Genomic DNA, 16392 nt, shown 5'->3' on the forward strand with positions numbered 1-16392 from the left:
AGAGTCCTGAAATGGTGGAAATAAGCAGCTGCAGGAAAAGCAGGCTTTTTCCCCTGGTCAGTGTTGTTATGGACTGAGAGGGAGCTGAGAGAATACAAGCATAATAGAACGGGCCGGCTCAGAGAAACTTTACCTTGTTAAAGTATACATTCAAATGGCTGGCTTATCACTGGTCAGTACCAGATCTGTTGCTCAAGTTTATTTCCTGTAAAACCCATTGATAAGCAAATACCATCCACAATGCAATGCAAGAGATAGTGACACATGCTCAAAACCACATTCTAAATGTATGTAATAATCTTCAACTGATGAACTGTAAATCCCGATCTTTAAAAATCATCTTGAAAATAGATTTGAAAAGTCTCGCCACAATTTTTGGAAAGAAAAAATGTTGGGCATGAGAATTGGACTCATATCTCAATGCAACTGCATGTCATTGAGACCTACTGTACGTAGGTCTGCCTCACATTTGTATTGGGAAGGCATCCGGCTCCTGTGGACAGGTATTTGACACTATCTGCGGGGGAGGGAGAAAGGAGCCAAACACACAATAGTACAGGTGGCAAGGAGATTAACACTACACACGCACACGCACACACACACACACACACACACACACACACACACACACACACACACACACACACACACACACACACACACACACACACACACAGGTGGATTCTGTCAGGACAGAAGATGTATCACTGTGGTACACTGTCCTAATCTAGGTAAGGATAACCTTGTGATCTGTTTGTATGTGTATGTTTTGTATTGTATTATTTTTTATAAATTATAATAGTCAAAATAAATATCATCAGGTCAGAAATCCTAAATACAATCTTACAAAAAAGAGAAAGTTTATCTTCTGCACTCCTACAGTACCATAGCATCATCATCATCATCCTCCTCACCAGCTAAGACCAACACCACCACCAGCATCATCCTCATCACCAGCATCACTAAAACCAACACCACCAGCATCATCCTCATCACCAGCATCACTAAAACCAACACCACCAGCATCATCCTCATCACCAGCATCACTAAAACCAACATTCCCAGCATCATCATCCTCACCTTCAAACGTTCCTATTTCCAGTAGTGTTCCACTCTGCTCAAGGTTCAAGAAGTCCTCCACAGACAGGAAGTTGTAATCAACCCCGGGGACCTCCCCGTCTCGAGGGGGGCGTGTCGTACCTGGAGAGAGAGGAAACCAAGGTTATTATCAGCATTACTACCAACCACTCTGACCGAAGACCAGGGAGAAGTTTTCTCAGTGGCAGTTACATTTGCCAAAACCTACTCAACCTACTAATTAACAAAAACAAACATTAGGGCCTCTCTGTGGGCGGAAACAAAGATAGAGGAGGAGGAAGTAGCCAGTAATCTACAGTATAATCAGTATTCACACACAGCTAACTATGTAGCTAGTGTTCACACACAGCTAGCTATGTAGCTAGCTAGTATTCACACACAGCTAGTTATGTAGCTAGCTAGTATTCACACACAGCTAGCTATGTAGCTAGCTAGTATTCACACACAGCTAGCTATGTAGCTAGCTAGTATTCACACACAGCTAGCAATGAGCTAGCTAGTACTCACACACAGCTAGCTATGTAGCTAGCTAGCATACACACAGCTAGCCATGTAGCTAGTTACTATACACACACAGCTAGCTATGTAGCTAGCTAGTATACACATATAGCTAGCTAATATTTGTAAGCAAAAAGCATATAACACCGGATCCGGAAGTTCAAACATCATCGCTAGATAGAGTCAAAAAGAGTGCCTCGGCCCCTCTTGCTTGGTTAGCTACTCTGGTTCCCCAAGACCCTAGTGGATTTACACTACACAAGGGGGACTTCCTCTCTGGGTGGAACACAATGAGTGTGCGCTGCCCCCCCAAAAGCATACTCTGCCCTTGCACATGCCTGCACATCGATCGACAGTGTGAAGCCTGTAGCCACCATAAGGCCTGAGGGAGGACAAGACGGAGGAACAGGTCCACACAAACTGGAGGTGTGGGAGCTGAAAGTGACAGGGTGCAATTTCGGTCACTGCTCTCTTTGAGGCTGCAGTGAACAGAGAAGGTGGACTTGGACATGATGTGAGGAGACAGGACAGTAAGAAAGTCTCACACATTCCTACCTCACTCTGCTAGTGGTGGCAAACCACAGGCTTTAAAACATCAGGCTTTAAACGCAACGCCAGAGATGAATGAGTCACACACACCCCTTTTTTTCCTAATCTGTTTATTATTTTCCAATAAGAATAGCCAGAGATATAGACATTAACATGACTCAGAGGAACTGACACTATTGCTTGGCTATTTATTTTCCTTTCTGGCACTGCGATCATACACTATGGCTTAAAAGACCCCCTGTGGTCGTTTTCATGAAAAAACATTTGTCTTTATGGTCTAACTGAACCACATATTTGTCTCCAAAGTCCATCTGTAGTATAAAGGCCTACCTGCATCACCATGAAGAACATTGGGACTTTCTAACTATGGCTGTAATGGGAACTGATTTGAGTCATTCCTCTCCTGCATTTACTGTAACTAAGTACTGACCTTTGACCTGTTTAACTGCCACTATCAAACATCAGTTAGTGTTGAATGTTACCGTTAAAGTTTGAGGACTTGCTGATAATGGATCTTTGATGCTGTGTGATTCTGTTGTGTCTTCCTTTCAGCCTCTCAGCCTGGAGTTTACAGAACATGTGGTACTGTCGGATTAGAATATAAAGGGCCTGTCTCCAAGAGGCCCGCCCGCCCGCTTGATCCAGTAGATCACGCAAAGCTCCTGCAACATCTGTCTGACACTGAACTCTGTCCAAGGTTTCTAGCCTGGTACCCCAGCTACACCAGGGGAAGAAGACAGAGGGTGATGGTTTCTAGCCTGGTTCCACAGCTACACCAGGGGAAGAAGACAGAGGGTGATGGCTAATGGCACATTGAGTCCTTGGTCAGAGGTCACCTCTAGTATGCCACAAGGTGGTGTGGTTTCACCATATCTGTTTCTCCTTCACATGTCCACCCGAAAAGTTGTCTTCAGTGACACACTGGACGATGTAGGGCTGTCCCGAGCCATACCTTTAACCAGTAACCAAGAGGACACTTGGAGGCGAAGCAGCTGGAAGAGTGGGCCACATCCAACAACATGCTCCTGAATGGGAAAGAGTCTGGAAATGCGGATATGCTTTTCTAGAGATCATCCACAACCTGCACCACTAATCCTAGGAGGTCAGGAAGTGCCAGTGGTAAAAACAACTAAGTATCTTGGTTTTCATCTAGACTGGTGTGTGACATACATGTGGTGACATACATGTGGAGCAGTCAGTGAGGAAGGCCTCAAAACACCTGCACTTTGAATGTTCTTGCCAGGATTGACCTACCCACTGAAGATCTGGTCACAGTATACACTACACTGGTCAGGTCTGGTCTGGAATACGGTAGAGTCCTGTTAGTTGGATACAATAAAAAGCAACTAGGCAGGGTGCAGAGGAGGGCCTTGAGGATCATCTCCAGAGGTGGAGCAGTCCAACCACAGCTCCCATCACTGCAGAGCAGGGTAGAGCCGGCAGCAGTGTACCTGGTGAAGGACATGCACACTCTTGACCATTCACTGAATGACCTGTTCCCTCCAAAAAGAGGTAACTGCACCACCAGGCTCCTGAAAAACAGCCATGAACTGTCCTGTATAACTGCCCGTACGAACCGTCTGTGAAACGCCACTCTACCCACTGCTATCAGACTGTCTAATAACTCTAGCTCTTAAATGTTTTTTCCAAAAATTATCTTTTTTACAATCACAATTTAACATTTCAATTTCCATCATGAAAATTTCCTGTAATGATTCAAGTGTTCTGTATTCTATTCATGTCATGTACAGTGCCTTGCGAAAGTATTCGGCCCCCTTGAACTTTGCGACCTTTTGCCACATTTCAGGCTTCAAACATAAAGATCTAAAACTGTATTTTTTTGTGAAGAATCAACAACAAGTGGGACACAATCATGAAGTGGAACGACATTTATTGGATATTTCAAACTTTTTTAACAAATCAAAAACTGAAAAATTGGGCGTGCTAAATTATTCAGCCCCTTTACTTTCAGTGCAGCAAACTCTCTCCAGAAGTTCAGTGAGGATCTCTGAATGATCCAATGTTGACCTAAATGACTAATGATGATAAATACAATCCACCTGTGTGTAATCAAGTCTCCGTATAAATGCACCTGCACTGTGATCGTCTCAGAGGTCCGTTAAAAGCGCAGAGAGCATCATGAAGAACAAGGAACACACCAGGCAGGTCCGAGATACTGTTGTGAAGAAGTTTAAAGCCAGGTTTTGGATACAAAAAGATTTCCCAAGCTTTAAACATCCCATGGAGCACTGTGCAAGCAATAATATTGAAATGGAAGGAGTATCAGACCACTGCAAATCTACCAAGACCTGGCCGTCCCTCTAAACTTTCAGCTCATACAAGGAGAAGACTGATCAGAGATGCAGCCAAGAGGCCCATGATCACTCTGGATGAACTGCAGAGATCTACAGCTGAGGTGGGAGACTCTGTCCATAGGACAACAATCAGTCGTATATTGCACAAATCTGGCCTTTATGGAAGAGTGGCAAGAAGAAAGCCATTTCTTAAAGATATCCATAAAAAGTGTTGTTTAAGGTTTGCCACAAGCCACCTGGGAGACACACCAAACATGTGGAAGAAGGTGCTCTGGTCAGATGAAACCAAAATTGAACTTTTTGGCAACAATGCAAAACGTTATGTTTGGCGTAAAAGCAACACAGCTCATCACCCTGACCACACCATCCCCACTGTCAAACATGGTGGTGGCAGCATCATGGTTTGGGCCTGCTTTTCTTCAGCAGGGACAGGGAAGAAAAATAAAATTGATGGGAAGATGGATGGAGCCAAATACAGGACCATTCTGGAAGAAAACCTGATGGAGTCTGCAAAAGACCTGAGACTGGGACGGAGATTTGTCTTCCAACAAGACAATGATCCAAAACATAAAGCAAAATCTACAATGGAATGGTTCAAAAATAAACATATCCAGGTGTTAGAATGGCCAAGTCAAAGTCCAGACCTGAATCCAATCGAGAATCTGTGGAAAGAACTGAAAACTGCTGTTCACAAATGCTCTCCATCCAACCTCACTGAGCTCGAGCTGTTTTGCAAGGAGGAATGGGAAAAAATGTCAGTCTCTCGATGTGCAAAACTGATAGAGACATACCCCAAGCGACTTACAGCTGTAATCGCAGCAAAACGTGGCGCTACAAAGTATTAACTTAAGGGGGCTGAATAATTTTGCACGCCCAATTTTTCAGTTTTGGATTTGTTAAAAAAGTTTGAAATATCCAATAAATGTCGTTCCACTTCATGATTGTGTCCCACTTGTTGTTGATTCTTCACAAAAAAATACAGTTTTATATCTTTATGTTTGAAGCCTGAAATGTGGCAAAAGGTCGTAAAGTTCAAGGGGGCCGAATACTTTCGCAAGGCACTGTAGTATGTGTTATGGATTTTAAATGAGTGTTTTGCAATTATTAATCATGTAAATTCAGCATTTTTCAGTTTTATCTGTACGCAAGAATAATTCAACTCAAATTAGACATTTTCTCTGCCTCTGTGCAGGAGGCGTATCCCTGAAAATCCCCTTTACACATAATGGTCTAACAAAAATACAACAAATGTGTGGGCTATTCAGAGGAGATGACTTTCTACTACATCTGGTCAATTCATTTCACCCTTCCGGCCTGCACCTTTAAAGTTAGCAGCCTTCTCAATGTCAATCATCTGGCCATATTTCCGGTTAACAGGTTGGCTAATGTCAAAATCAACTATGATATGCTAGCTATCCAGAGCCAGTCTCCTGGTTAATGATTAGTGAACTGGAGTTCTCTCTATCTGAGAGTTGTTTTGTACAAAAGAGCCCAACGGATCATTACAACGGCAGGGAGCTCTCTCTCTCTCTCACTCACTCACTCACTCACTCACTCACACACACACACACACACACACACACACACACACACACACACACACACACACACACACACACAGAGCCTCAGTATAATTACAGTGAAAGGGAGTTGTCAGAAGACAACAGAGACAGGGGTCATTGTGTTCCTCTCTTTACAGAGGCAGAGCCATCACACACCTGGCAGATGGCTGACGGAAGTCCTAACTCATCTGTGAGTACGACAGTCACGACACACTCTCACACACAGTCAGGGAGGCAGGCACGCACACACAGCTTGGTAAGAGTTCAAAGTTGTCGTCCAGAACCAAAGCCGTTTCTCTGAACCATCCGAGCACTGTGTTTACTTCCTGTAAGATTCAGGGGCTCTTCTCTTCTTCTCTCTCTTTTAGGGCAGCAGGCTGCCTAGTGGTTAGATAGTTGGGCCTGTTACCGAAAGGTTGCTGGATCGAATCCTCGAGCTGACAAGGTAAAAATTTGTCGTTCTGCCCCTGAACAAGGCAGTTAACTCACTGTTCAATGGTAGGCCGTCATTGTAATTAAAAATTAGTTCTTAACTGACTTGCCTAGTTAAATAAAGGTAAAAAATCTCAGTGGCCTTCTAGATGACAGAGACAATAATGGTTTCATACTCCCAACCAAAATGCCATACAATACCCTATGATGAATCACCTACTTGGAAAATGTACTGGGATTATACTGCTTCTATGCTCTGTATGCATCACAGACAGGATGGAGGGAAAATAAAGTTTGTTGATAGTTTGAGTCATCGTTGTTGACGTACAAAGTCCTTTGGTGGTATATATATATGTCCGTGTCACAATGTGTTCTAATCTCTACTGTAGAGGGAGTGGAGGAGTTGTTTGTCCCTGGTAGTATCCCTACACTGGGGGTATCTGGTGGGGTGACTAATGCAGGTGTGCTGATTGAGCTGTTCCTCTATGTGATTCTGTAACAATAATCAATTGGTCCAAACCAATGTTTTTCACTTAATCCCCTCCCAGTCGAAGATCTGCTACAGGAAGGATGCTCTAAATATAGAGTTAAGGGCACAAACCTCTCTCTTTTCAAAGCAGTCAAATATCTGTGTTCATTCTTTTTTTTAGAAAGGCTAAAAATACTTTGTCATCACTGTCAGCTTAAAAAACATAAAACCTTTTTCAAAATGGGAGTTACAAGTTCCTTTTTAAATTCAAACCCTAATGTCAGTTGAGCTCTCATTTGCAGAGTGAACCACTAGAATTAGATGACATAATGGATTCTTCAGACAGACAGACAGACAGACAGACAGGCAGACAAGCAGGCAGCAGGCAGACAAGCAGGTAGACAAGCAGGTAGGCAGGAACGCAGACAAGCAAGCAGGCAGGCAGACAAGCAGGCCGCAGGCAGACAGCAGGCAGGCAAGCAGCAGGAGGCAGACAGGCAGCAGACAGGTAGGCTTGGGGCAGACAGGCAGGCAGCAGACAGGTAGGCTTGAGACAGGCAGGCAGCAGACAGGTAGGCTTGAGGCAGACAGGCAGCAGACAGGCAGCAGACAGGCAGGCAGCAGACAGGTAGGCTTGAGGCAGACAGGCAGCAGACAGGCAGGCAGCAGACAGGTAGGCTTGAGGCAGACAGGCAGCAGACAGGTAGGCTTGAGGCAGACAGGCAGCAGACAGGTAGGCTTGAGGCAGACAGGCAGCAGACAGGCAGGCAGCAGACAGGTAGGCTTGAGGCAGACAGGCAGCAGACAGATAGGCTTGAGGCAGACAGGCAGCAGACAGGCTTGAGGCAGACAGGCAGCAGACAGGCTTGAGGCAGACAGGCAGCCGACAGGCAGGCAGCAGACAGGTAGGCTTGAGGCAGACAGGCAGCAGACAGGTAGGCTTGAGGCAGACAGGCAGCAGACAGGCAGGCAGCAGACAGGTAGGCTTGAGGCAGACAGGCAGCAGACAGACAGCAGAGAGACAGCAGACAGGTAGGCTTGAGGCAGACAGGCAGCAGACAGGCAGCAGACAGACAGCAGACAGGTAGGCTTGAGGCAGACAGGCAGCAGACAGGCAGGCAGCAGACAGGTAGGCTTGAGGCAGACAGGCAGCAGACAGGTAGGCTTGAGGCAGACAGGCAGCAGACAGGTAGACTTGAGGCAGACAGGCAGCAGACAGGTAGGCTTGAGGCAGACAGGCAGCAGACAGGTAGGCTTGAGGCAGACAGGCAGCAGACAGGTAGGCTTGAGGCAGACAGGCAGCAGACAGGTAGGCTTGAGGCAGACAGGCAGCAGACAGGTAGGCTTGAGGCAGACAGGCAGCAGACAGGCAGGCAGCAGACAGGTAGGCTTGAGGCAGACAGGCAGCAGACAGGTAGGCTTGAGGCAGACAGGCAGCAGACAGGTAGGCTTGAGGCAGACAGGCAGCAGACAGGCAGGCAGCAGACAGGTAGGCTTGAGGCAGACAGGCAGCAGACAGGTAGGCTTGAGGCAGACAGGCAGCAGACAGGCAGCAGACAGGCAGCAGACAGGCAGCAGACAGGCAGCAGACAGGCAGCAGACAGGTAGGCTTGAGGCAGACAGGCAGCAGACAGGTAGGCTTGAGGCAGACAGGCAGCAGACAGGCAGCAGACAGGCAGCAGGAAGACAAAAGGCTCAGTGAGGAAAGGCTTGGCCTCATTACTATCTATGTCCCTCCTTTATATTCTCTGAAACGACATGAACAATGACTGGGACTAACTCAGACTTGGCCCCAGCACTAATCAACTTCCCAAGCCACTCAGCATCAATGGAATGATTATTTGTCAAGTCGTGAAAAGTTCCAGTTTCTTCTTTGGAAAGAAAACGGAGTATACAGTATACATAATCATTTCAGCAGAGACTTAGAGACCTTGGGAACTGTATTAATCAGGAATATCTATACTAATGGTCATGTTGTTCCTAAATACAGTAAGATAAACTAAACTAAATACAGTAAGATAGACCATTCACTGGATCCTACTTAGTTTATCACTACTGTTTTCAGCCTAACCTCCTCTTACAGTAATAGGGGGTAAATTATCCCTTTAACTCAGGGTTCTCAAACTCGGTCCTGGGGACCCCAAGGGGTGAACGTTTTGGGTTTTGTCCAAGCACTACACAGTTGATGAAAAAAATCTACAAATCTTCAAGCTTTGATTATTTGAATCAGCTTTGGAGTGTTAGGACAAAAAACGAGTTTGGAAACGCTGCTTAACTGTTTGAACAACAGTAACTACTGAGGGTAATTATGAATGACCCCTGAGGTGTGAGAGAGAAATATACCCAGCCACAAACACATGCACCAGAACAGAGAACAGACACATACAGTAGAACTAGACAGCTACAGCCTCGCTGTAACAGCCAGCCTCAGTCCTGTTGCTAAGGACAACAAGAGGGGTATTACATGTTGCACTTCCAATGTGCAAGAAAAGATGACAGATTAAATAGTTATCTGCATATAAATGGTAGTGTGTGTGTGTGTGTGTGTGTGTGTGTGTGTGTGTGTGTGTGTGTGTGTGTGTGTGTGTGTGTGTGTGTGTGTGTGTGTGTGTGTGTGTGTGTGTGTGTGTGTGTGTGTGTGTACTACTGTATGTAATGGAGAGTATAGGCTGAGGAACTGAGTGTTTAATGACCAACCTATGACACATACTGTACAGACCAGTGTAGTAGCACATCATAAAGCCTGGCAGTGTAACACACACAGTCTAGTGTCTGGCCGATTTTGACTTTGTGATGACATGATTAGGATCCCTGTCCTGTTTACAGCAGCGTCAACACAGGAGACATAACCTCTCTCTCCAGAGATCTGCTACCAACAACCTCACGCCACCGTTAGCCAGTTATACGTTTTACCTGTCAGAGCCTAGATTAATTACGTTAAGTGATTACTAGCATGTGAAATGCAGAAGCTAAGAGATGAAACACCATGCATCTCAGTGAATTATGCTCTGTGTAGAAAGCTTTAGAAGAAAAAATGAGTCATGATAACCTAAAAATAGGACTGAACCCTTGCTTAAATTATTAGTATGATTAGGCTATGTCAAATATAATATTATTATGATTAGGCAATATTTCAAATGAAAGGAATTAGAGGTCGACCGATTATGATTTTTCAACACCGATACCGATTATTGGAGGGCCAAAAAAGCCGATACCGATTAATCGGCCGATTTATTATTTTATTTGTAGTAATGACAATTACAACAATACTGAATGAACACTTATTTTAACTTAATATAATACACCAATAAAATCAATTTAGCCTCAAATAAATAATGAAACATGTTCAATTTGGTTTAAATAATGCAAAAACAAAGTTTTGGAGAAGAAAGTAAAAGTGGAATACAGTGCCTTGCGAAAGTATTCGGCCCCTTTGAACTTTGCGACCTTTTGCCACATTTCAGGCTTCAAACATAAAGATATAAAACTGTATTTTTTTGTGAAGAATCAACAACAAGTGGGACACAATCATGAAGTGGAACGACATTTATTGGATATTTCAAACTTTTTTAACCAATCAAAAACTGAAAAATTGGGCGTGCAAAATTATTCAGGCCCCTTAAGTTAATACTTTGTAGCGCCACCTTTTGCTGCGATTACAGCTGTAAGTCACTTGGGGTATGTCTCTATCAGTTTTGCACATCGAGAGACTGACATTTTTTCCCATTCCTCCTTGCAAAACAGCTCGAGCTCAGTGAGGTTGGATGGAGAGCATTTGTGAACAGCAGTTTTCAGTTCTTTCCACAGATTCTCGATTGGATTCAGGTCTGGACTTTGACTTGGCCATTCTAACACCTGGATATGTTTATTTTTGAACCATTCCATTGTAGATTTTGCTTTATGTTTTGGATCATTGTCTTGTTGGAAGACAAATCTCCGTCCCAGTCTCAGGTCTTTTGCAGACTCCATCAGGTTTTCTTCCAGAATGGTCCTGTATTTGGCTCCATCCATCTTCCCATCAATTTTAACCATCTTCCCTGTCCCTGCTGAAGAAAAGCAGGTCCAAACCATGATGCTGCCACCACCATGTTTGACAGGGGGGATGGTGTGTTCAGGGTGATGAGCTGTGTTGCTATTGTGCCAAACATAACTTTTTGCATTGTTGCCAAAAGGTTCAATTTTGGTTTCATCTGACCAGAGCACCTTCTTCCACATGTTTGGTGTGTCTCCCAGGTGGCTTGTGGCGAACATTAATAAAGGCCAGATTTGTGCAATATTCGACTGATTGTTGTCCTATGGACAGAGTCTCCCACCTCAGCTGTAGATCTCTGCAGTTCATCCAGAGTGATCATGGGCCTCTTGGCTGCATCTCTGATCAGTCTTCTCCTTGTATGAGCTGAAAGTTTAGAGGGACGGCCAGGTCTTGGTAGATTTGCAGTGGTCTGATACAATATTATCGCTTGCACAGTGCTCCTTGGGATGTTTAAAGCTTGGGAAATCTTTTTGTATCCAAATCCGGCTTTAAACTTCTTCACAACAGTATCTCGGACCTGCCTGGTGTGTTCCTTGTTCTTCATGATGCTCTCTGCGCTTTTAACGGACCTCTGAGACTATCACAGTGCAGGTGCATTTATACGGAGACTTGATTACACACAGGTGGATTGTATTTATCATCATTAGTCATTTAGGTCAACATTGGATCATTCAGAGATCCTCACTGAACTTCTGGAGAGAGTTTGCTGCACTGAAAGTAAAGGGGCTGAATAATTTTGCACACACAATTTTTCAGTTTTTGATTTGTTAAAAAAGTTTGAAATATCCAATAAATGTCGTTCCACTTCATGATTGTGTCCCACTTGTTGTTGATTCTTCACAAAAAAATACAGTTTTATATCTTTATGAAGCCTGAAATGTGGCAAAAGGTCGCAAAGTTCAAGGGGGCCGAATACTTTCGCAAGGCACTGTATGTGCCATGTAAGAAAGCTAACGTTTAAGTTCCTTGCTCAGAACATGAGAACATATGAAAACTGGTGGTTCCTTATAACATGAGTCTTCAATATTCCCAGGTAAGAAGTTTTAGGCTGTAGTTATTATAGGAATTATAGGACTATTTCCCTCTATACCATTTGTATTTCATTAACCTTTGACTATTGGATGTTCTTATAGGCACTTTAGTATTGCCAGTGTAACAGTATAGCTTCCGTCCCTCTCCTCGCTCCTCCCCGGGCTCGAACCAGGAACACAACGACAACAGCCACCCTCGAAGCAGCGTTACCCATGCAGAGCAAGGAGAACAACCACTCCAAGTCTCAGGGCGAGTGACGTTTGAAACGCTATTAGCTCGTACACCACTAACTAGCTAGCCATTTCACATCAGTTACACTAGCCTAATCTCGGGAGTTGATATAGGCTTGAAGTCATAAACAGTGCAATGCTTGACGCACAACGAAGAGCTGCTGGCAAAACGCACGAAAGTGCTGTTTGAATGAATGCGTACGAGCCTGCTGCTGCCTACCACCGCTCAGTCAGATACTTGTATGCTCAGTCAGATTATATGCAATGCAGGACACGCTAGATAAACTAGTAATATCATCAACCATGTGTAGTTAACTAGTGAATATGATTGATTGATTGATTGTTTTTTATAAAATAAGTTTAATGCTAGCTATACAACTTACCTTTGCTTACTGCATTCGCGTAACAGGCAGTATCCTTGTGGAGTGCAACGAGAGGCAGGTGGTTATAGCATTGGACTAGTTAACTGTAAGGTGCAAGATTGAATCCCCCGAGCTGACAAGGTGAAAATCTGTCGTTCTGACCCTGAACAAGGCAGTTAACCCACCGTTCCTAGGCCGTCATTGAAAATAAGAATGTGTTCTTAACTGATTTGCCTAGTTAAATAAAGATTAAATAAAGGTGTAAAAAAAAAAAAAAAACGATTTCCAATTGTTCTGAAAACTTGAAATCGGCCCTAATTAATCGGCCATTCCAATTAATCGGTCGACCTCTTAAAGGAATGGATTGTCTCATTTTCACTACCACGACTGAGGATATTTCAGAAGCATAGGGATAACCATGATTGCAAAGTTAAACAAACCATATAACTCCATACACAAGGACAACATTTAACAACAAATATTTTACTTTGTAAGCATTGGTTTTTGTTTGATATATATTTTAAAGTGAAAAATCGGAGTCTCACTCTGAGCATCACTCTGTTACTGTGGAATTGCCCTTAGCCAGCTCCAGCTTCACTAGACAACAGATACAGCAGGTAACCTAGCCGTTAAGAGCGACGTGCCCTTGAGCTAGGAACTTAACTCTAATTGCTCCTGTAAGTGGCTCTGAATAAGAGTGTCTGCTAAATGTAATACATTAACGCATAGAGAAGATGTTTCTATCCTGTATACTCTCTTCTCTCTCCTCCTCTCAAGTGAATTTCAGCCCATCCCTCTCTTTAGCCATCTCGCTCCTCCTCTCTCTGGACGTCAGAACAGCTTTCACTAACCTCAATTTGGATAAGGACTTCTACTTCAATGAGTCAGAGGCGAAGGACATATTGATTATCCTGGACCATGCCCAAATCCTGACGCTCGATGAAGGAGGAGGCGGCGCTATAGAGGCCGGCGTGTGAGATACCTGAAAAGACTACGCCGGAGAGTGGATAAACCGCCTCTGCCCTTGGCGAGTGTGCAATTACTGGATAATAAATTGGATGAGCTCCGTTTGAGACTATCCTACAAACGTGATCAGAAGAAATCTAATATCCTATGTTTCACCGAGTCGTGGCTGAACAAGGAAATTGAAAATATAAATCTAGCTGTTTTTTCTATACCCCGGCAGGACAGAATTACAGCATCGGGAAGATCAGGGGGGAGTGTGTGTCTCTTTGTTAACAATAGCTGATGAGCGCTCTGTAATAATAAGGAAGTCTCAAGGTTCTGCTCGAATTAGTTAGAATACCTCATGATAAACTGGAGACCATACGTAGCTGTCTATTTAGCACCACAAGACCACACTCAACAAGCTGTATAGGACCATGAGCAAACAACAAGATGCTCACCCAGAGGCGGCACTCCTAGTGAAATCCGTTTTACCACATTTTTACCAGCATGGCACCTGTGCAACTAGAGGCGAAAAACTTTCGATCACCTTTACTCTACACACAGAGACACATACAAAGCTTTCCCTCACCCTCCATTTGGCAAACCTGATCATAACTATATCCTCCTGACTCCTGCTTACAAGCAAAAACTCAAACAGGAAGTACCAGTGACATGCTCAATCAGGAAGTGGTCCGAAGAAGCTGATGTTAAGCTACAGGACTGTTTCGCTAGCACAGACTGGATGGAATATGTTCCGGGATTAATGCCTAAACTTAACCTTTAACACAAAATGTTAAGTTTACAACAACTTCAAAATGGTATGTTTGAGAAACATGTGTGAGCTAGTTGCAACTACCTGGTAACCCTGCACATTGACTCGGTACCGGTACTCCTCATTATTATTATTTTACTGTGTTTATCTATTTCCTTTTGACCCTTTTATTTGCTCTTTTTTTCTTACTTTAACTCATTGTTGGGGAACCATTTCACGGTAAAGTGTGACAAATCAAATAAGATGTATTATTTTCCTTTCCCTATCTCTATTTAGTCGTCTCTCTACCCCTTTCTCTCTTCTCTCCTTCCTCACTCTCTCTTTCTCTCTCTTTCCTCTGGTATTAGCCACTAGGTGTAACAAGGTGCTGCGGACACTGCTGACGTTCTCCTGCTATTGGGGAAGGTTGGGAAATGGAACGCAGGGACTCAATCGGGGTCTCAACTTACTGTTGAGAGTTAGAATAATAAAATACACAAGGTGCAATTTCAATATTTGGTTGTGCATCAGCAGCTCTTCTATCGCTACGTCCGTCACTGACAGTCACTCAATTAGCCATGTCAGCCAAAACGTTTTAGATTGGTAAATCAGTCTAGTGGCCAGCTTTCTAAAAGGCTAGGGCCAGCTCAGACTGTGTGGCTATGGATGTGGGTACGCAGAACCACGAGCCAATGCGGCCCCACATGATGATTTTGATTGTTGGGGGGCCGCACCCCCATCAAAGTTGCCCATCCCTCACCTAATGGGTACGTAAACACATCTCCAGTACCAACACATCTGTGTGTTTGTTTGAGGTGTGAGGCATTGCAGCCCTGCTAAAAGGATGAGGGAGCTTAGGCAAGCCTGTCTGTGCATCTGTTATGTCATCAACATTGTTTCCACACGCCGTCACTGAGCAGCAGCATCATCGAAAGCTTTCTCTCACTCTCTGTCTGTGTACATAACATTAGACTTTAGCTATGTCTCAAGGCAGGCAAAACAATTGGTTGTCCAATGCCTGTCATCAGGTATAGAATTAAAATATGCTTTAAACATTTTACACCTCCATTTTAGTCATTTAGCAGAGTGACTTACAGTTAGTGCATCAGCATCATCGAAAGCTTTCTCTCACTCTCTGTCTGTGTACATAACATTAGACTTTAGCTATGTCTCAAGGCAGGCAAAACAATTGGTTGTCCAATGCCTGTCATCAGGTATAGAATTAAAATATGCTTTAAACATTTTACACCTCCATTTTAGTCATTTAGCAGAGTGACTTACAGTTAGTGCATTCATCATAAGATAGTTAGGTGAGACAACCACATATCACAGTCGTAGTAATACATGTTTACCTCAAAGAAGTTATCAACAAAGACAGTGCTAGTAGGAAAAGTGGGGGGAGCAGGAGACTGGGGAGGGGGAGGGGGAAGAGGTAAAGACACTCTCTGAAGAGGTAGGGTTTCAGATACTCTCTGAAGAGGTAGGGTTTCAGATACTCTCTGAAGAGGTAGGGTGTCAGATACTCTCTGAAGAGGTAGGGTTTCAGATACTCTCTGAAGAGGTAGGGTTTCAGATACTCTCTGAAGAGGTAGGGTTTCAGATACTCTCTGAAGAGGTAGGGTTTCAGATACTCTCTGAAGAGGTAGGGCTTCAGATACTCTCTGAAGAGGTAGTGTTTCAGATACTCTCTGAAGAGGTAGGGTTTCAGATACTCTCTGAAGAGGTAGGGCTTGAGATGTTCTTTGAAGAGGTAGGGTTTCAGATACTCTCTGAAGAGGTAGGGTTTCAGATACTCTTTGAAGAGGTAGGGTTTCAGATATTCTGAAGAGGTAGGGTTTCAGATACTCTCTGAAGATGTAGGGTTTCAGATACTCTCTGAAGAAGTAGGGTTTCAGATGTTCTCTGAAGAGGTAGGGTTTCAGATACTCTCTGAAGAGGTATGGTTTCAGATACTCTTTGAAGAGGTGGGGTTCCAGATACTCTTTGAAGAGGTCGGGTTTCAGATACTCTTTGAAAAGGTAGGGTTTCAGATACTCTTTGAAGAGGTCGGGTTTCAGATACTCTTTGAAAAGTTAGGGTTTCAGATGTTCTTTGAAGAGGTCGGGTTTCAGAT

At 43.9% G+C, this 16392-nt stretch overlaps 1 protein-coding gene across 11 annotated transcripts in view; it reads right to left on the reverse strand.

The window, feature by feature from the left end:
* Nucleotides 1-16392, reverse strand: part of LOC109869032 (membrane-associated guanylate kinase, WW and PDZ domain-containing protein 1) — a 200793-nt gene that overhangs the window by 68818 nt on the left and 115583 nt on the right. For all 11 annotated transcript variants that reach the window (XM_031803412.1, XM_031803411.1, XM_020458852.2 and 8 more), the window contains exon 3: nucleotides 1081-1200. In XM_031803412.1, the coding sequence (XP_031659272.1) occupies nucleotides 1081-1200 (120 nt within the window). The remainder of the gene's footprint in view (nucleotides 1-1080; nucleotides 1201-16392) is intronic.

The sequence above is a fragment of the Oncorhynchus kisutch genome, linkage group LG24 (assembly GCF_002021735.2).
Source record: "Oncorhynchus kisutch isolate 150728-3 linkage group LG24, Okis_V2, whole genome shotgun sequence".
In the NCBI taxonomy this organism is placed as follows: domain Eukaryota; kingdom Metazoa; phylum Chordata; class Actinopteri; order Salmoniformes; family Salmonidae; genus Oncorhynchus; species Oncorhynchus kisutch.